The sequence below is a fragment of the Halichoeres trimaculatus genome, unplaced genomic scaffold (genome assembly GCF_033239565.1).
Source record: "Halichoeres trimaculatus isolate MK-OKI-2021-1 unplaced genomic scaffold, fHalTri1.1 fHalTri1_scaffold_9, whole genome shotgun sequence".
Lineage (NCBI taxonomy): Eukaryota > Metazoa > Chordata > Actinopteri > Labriformes > Labridae > Halichoeres > Halichoeres trimaculatus.
The window spans coordinates 12,749,390-12,763,547 of record NW_027437188.1 but is presented as its reverse complement, the minus strand read 5'-3'; the positions used below and the strand labels follow the sequence as shown (position 1 = coordinate 12,763,547).

General features: G+C 42.5%; 2 protein-coding genes across 8 annotated transcripts in view; both read left to right on the top strand.

Moving 5' to 3' along the window:
• The window catches only part of myo18ab (myosin XVIIIA b), a 123,612-nt gene extending 116,615 nt beyond the window's left edge, over positions 1–6,997 (top strand). For all 7 annotated transcript variants that reach the window (XM_074679279.1, XM_074679275.1, XM_074679274.1 and 4 more), the window contains one exon: positions 5,084–6,997. In XM_074679279.1, the coding sequence (XP_074535380.1) occupies positions 5,084–5,252 (169 nt within the window). In that variant the 3' untranslated portion in view covers positions 5,253–6,997. The remainder of the gene's footprint in view (positions 1–5,083) is intronic.
• Positions 28–5,076, top strand: LOC141797782 (uncharacterized). The gene is made up of 2 exons (XM_074679464.1): positions 28–113; positions 2,754–5,076. The coding sequence occupies exons 1-2, from the start codon at positions 28–30 to the stop codon at positions 4,216–4,218; spliced, it is 1,551 nt and encodes a 516-aa protein (XP_074535565.1). The 3' UTR covers positions 4,219–5,076.
• Positions 6,998–14,158: the final 7,161 nt, after the last annotated feature.

The window sequence follows — 14,158 nt, the reverse complement described above, 5'->3', positions numbered from 1 at the left end:
TCCCTGGTAGATTTATCGACGTGCCCGATGGCCAGCTGGCATCGTCTACCTGAGCCGCGCTCGGAGATTAATGAATGTGTCTGCGAGCTGACAGCTTCGATTGCCCCAGATTTGTCTCCTTACCAGAAGATTTAACTTTCCTACCCCAGATGAGCCACTCCCAACTTTAAAAACTTTGAAAATCTCTCTCCAGAGTGTCCCCGTGAGCAAACACAGAGAGGTCCAGCTCCTGAGCTCTGCTCACTGTGTCAGGGTTTCATTTACATACAGGAGACAAATGAGCCACCATACACACCAGTAACTGGCTCTGATTTCTCTGCAGGTCAAAGACAGTGGGTTAGGTTTGCATGAATGTTTCGATAAATAGGGGGTTAAATCTTACATAGGATTCATTTTAAAGCATAAATGTTCAGGAACTTGGTCCTAAATTATAAGAAAGGCTTTCATTCTGCAGAAAACATCCACACACACACATTGCTATCTCATTTTATGACACAAACAAATCAGTTTAATTAGCATTTTTAAAAATCATCCCTGGGATACCAACATCATGGCTCAAAAGAGGTGCAGTCTTTATAACCACATATTTGGTATCAAGTTTGATAAAATAGGCTACTGTTGACATAGAACAGAATGTAAACAATAATGGGCCTAATGATCTCTAGGGATGGGTACCTTTTACATTTGAAACGAAATTGCACTGATTCTCGGTACCTGACAACCAGTACAGGTACTCAACAGTACCAATTTTTTTGTACTTTTTTGTGTTTATGTGATAAAAAATATCAATTTGTTTAATAAAATATAGATTGTTTTCAATTTAACATATTTATTCTTTAGTATCCAACCTTGTAATCTGTGTTCATATCCAGCATGGAAAATCACCTGCTCTTCCACACCCTCACAGTCACAAGGATGCGTTAAGATACCTAAACATGATACCATTTGGTTTTGCGTGAATTGGTACCCGCTACTTTTGACAGCATTCAGTTGGTACCTATAAATGTACCTAATTCGGTATCCCTAATGATCTCTCACATTAGAAGCGATGGGGAGAATAACAGTAAGTAACAATATAATAATGACTATAACACTTAAAAGTCAAGTATGGTCACCGAGCGATGAATAGCAGTCATTACTATGTAACAAAAATTAAACATTTAAATATTTAAACCGTTAACTCCCATTAAAAGTGTTTAAATTATTTATGTATTAACTTATTGATACAATATCAATAAAGAATGGTGCTCAGCTGCCATTACACGTTGGGAATCCCTGCCCTAAGTATTGCTACATTTTGGCTACCATTAGATTATAGTGACACACACTGGTTTACCCTGATTTTCAACTTCAAGGGCTTTCATCTTTAGTTCTGCATCCACTGTCCAGTAGTGCTGCACGATTTGGGGAAAAGGTGCGATTTGCGATTAGGTGGACAATATTGCGATTGTGCTTGCGATTTAATAAAAAAAGTTGTGTCATGATGAGTCTACAGACTTGCTTGGTTATCATGGAGAATAATCTGAATTGCATGTGCTGACATTGCGATTGCGATTGCGATTGCGATTGCGATTGCGATTGCGATTGCGATTGCGATTGCGATTGCGATTGCGATTGCGATAATCGTGCAGCCATACTGTCCAGGCAGATAGACTAACTCATTCACATTCACATTTGGAATTAAGTGAAAAAATACAATTAGATAGAGTAAAACAATACAGGATCTGAAGTTATGTCAAAGCATGAGTAGAGTAAATTTCATGGGTCAGTTCAGCACATTATAGGTAAATATTTGTTTTTAAAATCAGTCACCAAGTGGAAACATCTTTGCTGCAGCTTCTTCTTCCTCTGCTGTCTGCTTGTTGGAGCTTTGCAGGGTTGGGCTCACATACACACACACCGATGATCAAAGGTACCAAGGATTAAAGCTCAGTTTGTTCTGAGTTAATTGGTGAGAAAGTCATGTTGAGTGGTGCTCACCTGCTCCTGGTCTGTGCTGAAGATTTGAAGGATCTCTATTTTTTGCACCCTGCTGTTTCAGTACACAGCTGCACAAAACCAACAGTGCTGTTCAGTCTGAACACATGCACCAGCTTTAATAGAAAACATGCTGTCTTTTTTAAAATTTTTTATTTATTTTTTTATTTTTTGGGGGGTGGGGTCTCTGAGATGAAACACATTTAAACTATGTCCTCAGTTACCTCAGCATTCAGAAATGTCCAGTTTCTGTGCAGCCGTGTAGCCTTCTCTGGAGCTTAGAAAAAGGATGCTCCTGATTGGTCCTCCACAGACCAGGATATATCTGTTGTCAGGGTTGGAAGAAGGGACCACCTTCAACACACAAAGCATGCAGCCCCTGAGGAGGATCACAGCTCATAGACGCCCATTTTAACAGATAACATGTTATCTTTATGTTCTGAGGTTTTCTTCTCAGATACACCACTTGCTCTAAAGTGGTGTTAGAGTTCATGGTGTGTTCTCTGTGTCCTTGGTAGGTAGGGAATTATTTTACTGTTGACATTTCAATGCAGGAAAAAGCCTCGAAATTTCCCTCATTTACTCTCTCCTTAATCTCTCTGTTTCATGCTTTACGTCCATTCAGATCTTGATTTTGTCACTTTTCTCTTTGATTCATAATTCATCATTTCTTCTTCTTTTACCATCATCTTATCTTTGTCATCTCTCTCCCTCTGTCCTCATTCCTCGTTCCTCTGTCCTCATCCTCTGTCCTCTCCTCTCCCGTTTCTCTCTAGATACGCTGTAAATGTAGACTCAAAGGAAGGGAAAGAGTGGAAAGAGGGTAAGGAATGGAAAGAAGCGAACAAAGAGGGTAAAGAGGTAGAGTCCAACAGGTCCGTGTCAGTGATGAGCTCCCTCAGCTACAGGAAACGATCCAACTTGGACTCTAAAGGAGATGCCCTCTTCAGTGCCCTGAAGGAGAGTGCAGACTCAGACCCCGCCCCCTTCCATAAATCCAAACCCAAAGCCTCCGATTCTCAGGACGACGCGTACTCCGTCAGCTCCAGGAGGAAGTCTCAGGCAGCTGACGACGACAGAGAGTCGGTCATCTCTCATGCGTACTCTGAGGCCAACAGCCGAGCCCGGAAAGGCATGGACAGCCGCTGGGGCGACTTCGACAGAGAGTCCACTGTGTCCTACACGGCTCCAAGTCGGGCCTCTACACGTCTCGGTTTGAGTCCAGAGGACGATGTTAAGTCCATCATCAGCTTGGGCCTGTCCAGCCGTCGCACTCCCTCACGCTTCGATGAGGACAGAGGACGGTCTCTGTACTCCAGCACCCCCAGCAGCCCCTCCTTCAGCAGGAGGTCTGGAGGTCGCAGTCCTGGAAGCGTGAGCCGAGCTGACTCCCACATGTCTGCGTCTCGCAGCTGCCGTCTGAGCGAGTTTGATGTTGACTTCGATGACAGTCGAAGCGTTGCCTTCACGGAGAGATCAGCGTACAGCCCTCACTCCTCAACAGGGCGCAGCGTCTCCATGCCCCCACAGGCCAGATCAACAGCTGCAGACAACGACCCCATCGACACCATGGACATCAAAACCGTCAGCCATCGCAACTACCTGGACCCGGACCTGGAGAAGGCCATCAACGAGGTCCTGAGCTTCAAACCCATCAAGTTCAAACGCCGGAGTTTAGAAGACTCAGAGGCTGACGAGGAGAAGTCCAAAAAGGACGAGGACGACAAGGGAGACAGCGGCCGACCAACCAGCAGCCTCAGACGCTCTGCGTCTGCTGTGGACTGCATCAGAGCAAGTCGCAGCACCAGCAGCTGCAGCGGCCGCAGCAGCCGTCATCGCAGCAAGAGCAAAGGAAAGGGCAAGAAGAAGAGGAGGAGCCACAGCTCCGAGTCTGACAGCTCAGGAGACGACCGGTGCCACCGGAGCAGCTCCAAGAGGAGGTCCAAGAAGTCCAAGAAGAAGTCCAAGAAGAGGGACCAGTCATCCTCTTCATCCTCCTCTTCGTCCTCAGAGTCAGAATCTGAATCAGACACCAGCTCTGGGGCTTCCACCATCTCTTACCGGAGCTCCAGCAGCGTGAAGAGGGCCCCGAGCCGGAAAGAGCCCAGTCCAGAGGAAGAAGAGGAGGAGGCCAGGCCACCGAGCGAGGGCCCGCCCCTGAACAAGAAGGAGGAGAAGAAGAGGAAGAAGAAAGTGGACAGCCTGATGATGAAGTACCTGTACCGGCCGGACAGTGACTGAGGAAGGCAGGTGCTGCTCCCCTGAGACCGGCTGACGGTGGAGTGTTTTCAAAGCATGGTGTGACCTCTAACCCCTCTATCCCACCTGGATCAGAGTTTAATCTGAGTGCTAGTAGACGAGTTTGATGTTTGATGTTTCTTTCACTTTCTAATCTCTGAAATCATCACCACTGTTCAGGAGAATCAGACTCTTAGCTCTAAACAGAAAGATGTGTTGTAGGAGCGATAGTCTGTGTCTGGACATGGATGTTCACTCAGCCTCTCGTTCCTCCTGAGGTGTCACTTTGATTTATGGCCCCAGAAAGGTAAAATTAACAGGAGTCAATTAAAAGGGGCCGTAGTCATTTTTCCCTTCCAGCCCCAACGCTGCGGGCATAATTAGACCCTGAGCATTGATTCACAACAACTAGCAAATTCATTTGAGATGCACGGTTGACAGTAATTAACCCCTGGTTTGCAATATTTAAGCAGTTTGGATGTTAAATAATGTGAAACAGAAGAGCTGGACTCAGCACACGGCTGGTGGGGGGATGCTCGTCATCAGGTGAAAGAAAAAAAGACTTAACTCATGCTTATATCGATCATTTCTTCTCTCATGCATATTCAGTCGCAGCTGAAGGTTTATAAGGATGAAATCTCCTCATCCACTGGGGTTTTGTATCTCTTATTTAAGACGTATTGATTCAGCTGCTCAGTAACCAGGTTTGCATGCTAGTTTGTTTTGATGCTGCATGAGATTTACCAGAGGAAAGGCTAACAGAGCAAGAGCTCAACAAACTCAAGCACCAAGCGTATCAGATAGCCTTCGGTGTTTCTCTGCTGTCTTACTGGATACCAACACAAGCCTCTGTTTTCTCTCCCTGCAGCCCTCCTGGCCGGAGACGCTATGGCTTCCCTGGATCTGATGAAGAAGAGGAAGAAGAAGAGAAGGAGGAAGGTGGGGCGACCCCGGGCTCTTACTACTCTAAATACAGATACAGCAGCCACATGAAAGACGACGAGCGCGAGGACACGCCTTACGAGACCACGTCATAGTCCTCGCCAACCGGACCTGCACGCTCATCATCTGAGACTGTTTGCATGCGAAGTCGACTGGAAACACGCAGATGCTCCCGCTCAGTCCTGCAGGAAACACTCAGACTCTGCAGACGCTCAGACTCTCGTGGTGTGTGTGAGCTCTGTGCACGCAGCAGCTCCTCTCTGCTGGTTGATGCATGCAGTTATACTCCAGTTATCATGACTGAGCCAAAGACGTGGAGGTTGCAGTGCTAAAGACTCTCTCTGTCCCTCTTCTTCACATATACCACACACAGGATCATGTATCACCACTGTACCATGTATTGCCAAAAAGCCTTTGTGTGAAACGCGTGCTCACTCTTGTACTTAATGCCAACAGTGTCCGGGGAGAAGTCCCGGCTTTTTCTTTCCTTCCTCTTCTTTTTCTTCTTTCTTCCTCTTCTCCTTCTTCTGTGTTTTTTGGGATAAGTGCCATCTGATGTAAGCGTGCTGCTCTCATCTTCATCTGCTCGCCTTTTCTTTGACCGTCTCCTCCTCCTCCTCCCAGAGGGACAAGGAGTGCATCACTAACTGCTCGGAAAGCCGTTTCTCCATTTGAGATTTGTTTTTGATGTTTGACACTTTTAGTTTTGCAGAGGACAGCCGTCAGGATGATTAATGTCCTCGAGCGGTTACCTCTGACGAACGCTGCGTCTTCTTTGACTCAAAAGTTGTTCAGTGAAGACAAGACTGTCCCGGTGTTTGTGGTTACCGTGCCGTCTGTGTTCAGTTTTCAGTGTGACGTGCTTTCCTCTTCGAAAGGGAATGTACTCAACGTTATGCACCACTTATTCAACGGTTCCTCTCCAAAACCTCAGAGCACATGGGATCCTTAATCAGCCTGGAGAAGGCAAAGGCTGCTGTTAGTCTGCATAGTTCGTCACCAAATCACACGAAAAGACTAGAAGAAAAATTAGTTTCCTGCTCGTATTGCTTCTTCTGCACGTCTCTGTCGCCTTCTGCAAGATTATCATCATCATCAGGGCCTCCATCAGACACTTCTATCTCCAAAAAGTGACTTTACTTTATTGAAGCTTCATAGTTAGAGTGTTTGTTATCAGTGATGTAGGGGACAGAACCTGGACTCTGTTTTCAGTATCTTAAAGGTGTGAGCGAGTGAGCGCGTGTCCTACCTGCAGCTCTTTGTGTTAATAGATGAAATAACCTTTAGGATTGATGTGTTTTCGTGGGATTTGATGACAGATTGACTAATGCTAGGACTCAGCAGCCTCCTCTAAAGCCTTGTGTGGTACTCTACCTGCATAAACTGGACACTACAGACTGTTTAACCTGTAAACTGTGAACTCGTGCTCCATATGAGGGAGGAGGAACCTGCGTCACTTGTCCGTGTCATTGAGAGGCATTACGGTAGATTTGAACCCGTTTGAAGTCCGGCGGTGCTGAAAAAAAAAAAGAAAGAGATGTTTGATGTTTGTGGTGGGAGACGTTGGGTTGTGGTTCTGGTATTCATGCTTTTTGTAGACTCTTCATTTCTCTCCTCTATGCAGTCGACACACGTGTGGAAAGTGTTTTTGATCCGTGTCTGACTTCATCCTGAGAACATGGCTGACTGCACACAGTATTTATATATAAATATGTGTATGATTCATGCTAGCTTTGAGAATAGTTCATCTTTATTTTCATTATGGAACAAATTGACCACTTGTTATAAATTTTGCATTACAGTTTAATATATTGTAAATAAATGATGGTGATTGTTTTAAGGAGCCTGCAGGCCTGGGTCTGTGTCTGAGTGTAACATGCTGTTTGTTCTCACACACCCAGGGCAAACACAGGGAACACACACACACACACACACACACACACACACACACACACACACACACACACACACACACACACACACACACACACAGAACATCTTTCTGATGCTGCAGCTTTGACTCTGTCAGGCCTTACAGGAAAACAAACACAGCTTCTGTTTCTCTTTCTCATTTTTTGGGATGAGCTTTGAGAGAAATGAGTTTTTCGTGCTCTGAAGCTAAACCGTTAGAAGTTACAAACAAAAAAAAGGCTGCAGGCAGAGGAGTCAGCTTTGAGATAAGTTAGAACAAGATGCACCTTTTTGCCCCACAATGGGGAAATTTACAAAGTTACAGCAACAAACCTAAAAGTGTATAGTGAAAAAAATTTCAATAAGAATGTTTCAAACAGAGTGATACAGTAACAGTAAATAAGAAAAAAACATGCTTACACAAACATATAAGCACAACATAAAGGTAAAAAGTTTCCTGAAAGGGATGGGACATGTTGTCCATCAGAGAGGACAGCTTGACCAGGGTTCAGATGGTCCAGAGCTGGCCTTCTTCGCAGGTCTGTAGAGTCTTCTTCTCCTTTGTCCCAACCTCCAACAGCAGATGAAATCCCTCCTATGTGGCGTTGGTGTCCAGTGTTAGCTTCATTAGCCATGTCTCTGTGAAAAGCATGATGCTACTCTGCCCTCTAGTATCCCCTCTGGGTTAGCATGGCTAGCTTGTCCATCTTATTGGAGATAGATCTTATATTCTCCATAACGATGGGTGGTAGGACAGGTCTATGTTGTCTCCTCTTCACTCTCACAGCTGTACCAGCACGTCGTCCTCACCTCTGAGGAAACATCAGGCCTAGCACCAGTTAGCATTGACATACTACAGGCTGCTATTGGCTGATCTCATATGTAAACAATGTGACCATGGTTACCTGTAGGGTCATCAGACAAATACAGGAACAAAAGTAGTAAAAACACACTGCAGACATAACAAGTTTGGTGTCCATAACCAGCAGATAAGAATGCACATACTCTAAATGCAAAGATGACGAAAAAGAGAAGAAAAAATTTGAAAGATGGAAGAAGGAGCTGCTGCAAGGGGCGGTCACTCAGGCGGCACCCAGCAAAATATTTTGCACCATGCTTAAACATTAAAGAGTCTGAGCTATTAACATAGGATTCATTCTGAATTCTGACTTTGTAGAAAAGCACCTCAGCGATCAGGCGACAACAACACTTTTCATCCAGTTCTAAACTTGAAGGGGCACACAGCCAAAATATTCTAATGTTTTAATCTGGATTAAATTGATTCAGATTTGCTGCAGGGCCTTGTCTGACTCCAATTATCTGCAAATTAAATTTCCCGACCTCCAAATTAAAAATTAGGCAACCTTTACACACATGCACTGAGAGTCTGGCTTTGTGCAGAGGTTGCAGAGCTTTTACTTTGGACTTCCAGGGAACAGACCACTCGTAGCAGCAGCTCTTAAACCCCATATTTCTGCAGAACTCTTACATGATCCCTGAGGGACACAATAGCGGGCCCTCTGCAGAAATCCTGTAAGAGTAAAGAGCTTGTCCAGCTGTCTCACAGCCAGGACTCCAGATCCCTGATGTTTGCAAACACTCTCTAGTCCTCCTTTTAAAACTGGGTACCACAGCCCTGGTCTACCACTCCACAGGCAGAGTCCCAGACCTTCCATTGAAGAGCCAAGACAACCCAACAGTATCCAGAGCCTGCAGCATCTCAGTCAAATCAGTTTGGTATTTACAGGATTCCACCACATGAGAAGCCAGATAATCAGACCCATAAAGATCTGCAAAATGCCTGATTCCCAGGAGTTAGTGGCAGTTTACCTGAAAACTCACCTGTGCTGTAAATTGTTGGAAATGAACCACTCAGCCTCACATGTTTTTATTGGTTTGCATCAGTCACATGATCACATCCCTGTTGCCTGCTCAGATTTCTTGCAGGAAGTCAGGTTTAAACTCAGGGTGGAAACTGTTTGTATGATTCACACATGCAGCCAATCAAGTTAAGTTTTGTTTAAGGTTTTTTTTACACGTGTGAATACAAAGAGACTTTGAAAAACTTCTGAGCACTCTGCTCTAAAGTTCTGAAGTCTTCACCCACCTTCCTCAAAGAGTAAAGGTTTCCCTGTCAGGCTGAGAGATGGAGGCTGAGGAGAGGGGACAGTTTGGGTTTTAAATCAATGTGATATGTCATTTGACGTTTTCACGTTATCAGAGGATTATTGGAGAAGAGGATGAAGAAGATTCATGACTGTCACGTCCTCAGCCGGCGCCACCTGCTGCAGACTCTCACCAGCTGACAGGTGAGACAAGGCCAGTGAAAATGTAATGTGTTTGCATTCACACTCTTGAAAACCGCAAGGAGTTAGACTCACACATTCAAATTAATATAATTTTACTTCAATCTGGTTTTTCTTCTCATGTGTTTTTAAAGTGATCTGAAACAGAAACCTACTCTCTGTTAAAGTAGAGTGATTGTCCTCTTTAGATGAGGTGTGTGTGTGTGTGTGTGTGTCTCAGAGTGTGTGTGACTCTGGGTGTCCTTGAAGGAGATGTTATCTTCCTCCACTGATCAATATTCAATCTAATATTTTGAAAAGTGTTCTTAATGTGCTGCGACAGTTTGTCCTTCAGTCTGACTTCAGACTGCTTCACGTGGTTTCATCAGATTCACTTTATGTGTAAAGAAACTTTACCTGGGTCACAAACACTGATGAGGAAATGTTTCTCTGAACCTGTGCTGCACATTCACCTGTTTACAGACCACACACACCTCAGTTCTACACCCCTGTTCTAAAACCTGAGAGCTACCTGACCTGAGCAGAATGTTTCCTACAGTTTATCCTCCAACAACATGTCCACACACACAGAAAAAAAGACGTGGAAACAGCTGATGATGTTTGAATTAATCCTCAGAGCAAAACTTAAATCCTACTTTTAATTTCACCCAAACACACACATATTTTTTCTTCATAAAGCACTCTTCTTTACATTTTAACTGTTTGTTCAGTTCCTTCAGGAAATATGGAGCCAGAGTTTTTCAAGGCCCCAAAGCAACTTGAAAAATAAGTTGATTTAATGAATGAAAGAAGTTAATTTTGGTTTACTTGCAACAATTGAAACAGTTTGACACTCAAAGTAATATTTCTCAGTGTCCAGTGTAACCAAAAGGTGTGAGTTAAATGTAAAGTTTAAGAAATACTCCTTATATTTCTTTACACACTCCCTGCTATGATTTCAAGTGTTTACTTCAACCTGTCTGAGGTTAACTTGAAAGGGGGTATCACGCTAGTTTTCCAGGCTTTATATGGACTTTCTGATAGCTTGTTGAAGCTTCACATGACTAAACCACTTACCTGGCTTTGACCATAAGAAGTTTCCCCCTCTTTTTAAAATGACAGTATTCTCTTCTGAGGAGATTCACACACTGTTGATGCCAAGATTTGGTAAATCTGATGTTCATCTTGTTGAACTAAAGCGCAACTTCCTTAAAGAGTCTAATTGAGCAGGTTTTTTGGGATTAATTAAAACTTATTTAACCTCACAGTTTGCAGCCAGCCTTCTAACCTTATATTGGTTATTTTAATATAAAATAAGAATAACACACCTCTCTAACCTCAATCTTAAAACAAAATAATCCACTATCATTCATAGAAATATGCGGATGTCAATTTGATCCAAACCATTAGTGGTAGTTTACTTTTCTTTTCACTGTTGCAATGTTACTGTGACACAAAAAATGTATTCTACTTTAAAAAAAAAAGATGTAAATTTAACCATCAGTTAAATGGAGTGTGTCTGTGTTTAAACAGCATTAGTTATGTTTTTGCTATAGTTGTTATTGTTGTTGATCTAGAGCTCACTGATCAACATGGTCACCAGCTGCTGGACAGTCTGAGACCCAACTGACCTCTTGGAAGCTGCCTGTGCCCTTTTAACACTTCACCGCCAGCCAACTGACCAATTGATCGATCGATCAATCAATCAATCAATCAATCAATCAATCAATCAATCAATCAATCAATCAATCAATCAATCAATCAATCAATCAATCAATCAAGCAGTGTACCTTATTGGTGATCAGAGAGAGGCTGAAACCTTTCCAACCACAGTGGGACATAAAGACAACCCCAGGAAACGAGCTAAAACTTGTAAACACACAACACCTGAGGCTAATAGCACCAAATTCTGCAGTACCTCAAATGGCCACTTGGGGCTGGCCCCAAAAGTGAGTCAGTCCCCATAGAGCTCTATTGTAAATGTTAGATCTTTGGAATTATGCATGTCAACAGGGAACAAAAGTGTCTTTTTGATCTAAAAAAAAAAAAAAGAAAGAAAAAAAAAGAAAAACAAACAAACAATTAGATCAGAGCTTTTTGGGAAATAGGTTTGGGCAATGAGGAGCCTGGGCAGTTTTGCTGAGTGTCAGTAAAACACTAAGAATGATCTCTCACGTGTTTTTCTTTGTTATTACCTTTTTTTTTTCTTGAGTCTGCCTTTAGGGGATCTTCTTTTGTGCAGCTATAGTGGACAACAACCCACCTGGGAGTCTGAACCCCAACTTTTTAGGTGTTGGATTCCAGGTTTTACATGTAAGCGCTTATTATCAAAACCCAGATTTTATGTTTCCCCTGCAGAGACAACAGTGGCATGTTGTGATGAGAAGTTAGATTTCTTTAGGAAACCAATGCCCACTTTCCCACCACCGCACATTTTCGCTGGCTGTAGGTTCATTAACCTCAGCCTGCTTCAATCACACTCTGTTAGTATTTCTGAGGACTCGTGTCCAGATTTTCCCGTTAACGTGCGGAAAGCGGAGCACAGACTGTGGCTGTAATTAGCAGCAGCTGCAGCAGAAGGTAACCTGCTTAGAGAGGTGAAGAATGAAGCCTCAGAAAAATCAGTAAAACAGAGAGAAAGCAGCCATCCTTCATTAGGAGCAGTTCTTATTGGTGCAGGAGCACTGAGTTCTACAGACTGACTTTACACACGTGGGAGCTAATGAAGCAACACACACACAGAAACACACAGAAACACACTCAGACAGGGCACTCTGGGTTGTGAGTCAACTGACCTGATTTAAAATCTATAAAAATGTTTTCTCACTTCTTGTTTCTGTGTTTTAAGGTGGGTACACGCTACAGGATGATAGAGTTGATGTGCATGTCCATACAGCCCACATTTCTGCCGTCTCCATGACTTTTTCCATCATCATTTTTCTTTTTTGTGTGTTTCTGAAAAACCAAGAGGATAAAAAAACAACCATCATTGCTTCTTTCTTCATCTGCCATGTTTGTTTACACCAAAGTTACGTTTGTCTTTGCTAGGTTTAGAATTCTGAGCTCGAAGAAGCTAATACTCTGCTGATGAATCAGTTAGTTTATGGTGTACTTCTAGTGCACACCACACACTCTGCTGCTCTGCCCTGTGTCAGAAAACACACACACAAAAAATCAAAGTATTAATCTTTTTCTTATTTATCAACGTCTTCAGGGGAATATCACTCTTGTGTTTATTTTTATCTTGACTAAATCTAGATTGTGAAACTTTATGTAACGTCAGAAGCTTATGAAGAATGTCTCTTTCAGTTTTTCGAAGCTGTCGATAACAACTTAAATCATCATTTTGTCAAAACGCTTAAAATTAATACAGCCCACAACAAGTTTTTAAAACTATTTTTCTCCTTCTTTTTGAGGTAATTCATCTTAAGACTTGATTCACACTGTAAAGTGTTCACAGTTGGGTAAAACTCTGGGAATTAAATCGTTTTGGAGATCTCAAGATCTCTTCAGTCATTCTGTTATGGGATTATTGGAAGTCTAAAAACAGGAAGCACCAGAATCTTATTTTTCTAATCTGTCCATGCTTCAGGTTAATGTATACCTAATTTCACACTTAAATTACTTTATACTCAATAGTTACAGATGGTTTTCTGGGTATAAGTGATCATGCCATGACCATTTTGCAAAAAGTTGTGGAGCAGAAACAATTACTAAAATGTTTGGTATTGAAAATACAATTTGGCATTGAAAAACAAACCACAAAAACTAGAAAAAGAAACACCGGCATTAAAAATGTGTGTTATAAATAAAAACATATCATGGCACCAGAATAGTAAATGGCATTGGTTGCTGAAGTTAAAAACCTAGACATCAAATGCTATCATTTTATTTGATGTTTTTGAATTCAAATTACATTTTATTTATCTGATGGCACTGTTTATCAATGACAGTGTATAATTGTAATGATGCTTTCTTCATAATTACAGTTACAGTAAATATTAACAACTTAGTTTTTTTCAATTAGAAGTGCAGGAGCTGTTAAAGATATTTTTAAAACACGGGCAGTGTTCAATGTCTCACACTGTCCGTCCCTCAGGATGGAACAGCTCCTCATGCCGAGGGGCAGCAAGGCTGAAAGTTCTTTCTAACTCAGGAGCTGATAGAGCATGTGTGGTACAAGTATGCAAGACATAGTGGCTCCCTGTTCTCTGCAATAAAGCACACAAATACAGGAATTAAGGCTGAATGAGCCAAAGAAGCCCATGCCATAAGTAGGTCTTCCAGGGCTGTAGCCCCAAACATATTCTTCCCAGTCGGGAACATCAGAGTCTCTCTTGATGTTTGGGAATGAACGAACAGCTGTTATCAGCTAGTCAATTATATAACAAATAAAGAGAAAGGGAAAGTTTGAATAAAGATCTTGAAGAGAGTAAATGTGTGTGGTGTGTCTGAGTGCACAGTAGGAGACCTCAAAAATAAGATAAGCAACATTGAACAAGTGCTGCAGCAATGCCTCAGTAATTCGATGGAGAACTCTACAAGCAGTTGTTTGATGAACTCCAACAGTTCACCACACACAGGATGCATAAAAGCAAAGAGTGAATCAAACATGCAAAATTAATGGCAGTTAACTAATGCCACTTTATGAGTTTGATTTCAGCCCTCATCTCATCTGTTGACTGAAAAATGCTGCGTCTCTTGATTCTAAATTTGCTGTATAGTCCTACATTGTCAAACTTTTTCTAAGGATTCATTCAAACCCTAAATATCTGCTGCCTTTGAATATTTTGTTTTCGATAGCA

What these genes read in the sequence shown, in the direction of transcription:
- LOC141797782 (XM_074679464.1), top strand. Translation starts at nt 28, where the DNA reads ATGGCCAGCTGGCATCGTCTACCTGAGCCGCGCTCGGAGATTAATGAA. An exon ending in GCTTCGATTGCCCCAGATTT is followed by an intron (nt 114 to 2,753) that starts GTCTCCTTACCA and finishes GTTTCTCTCTAG; the next exon opens with ATACGCTGTAAATGTAGACT.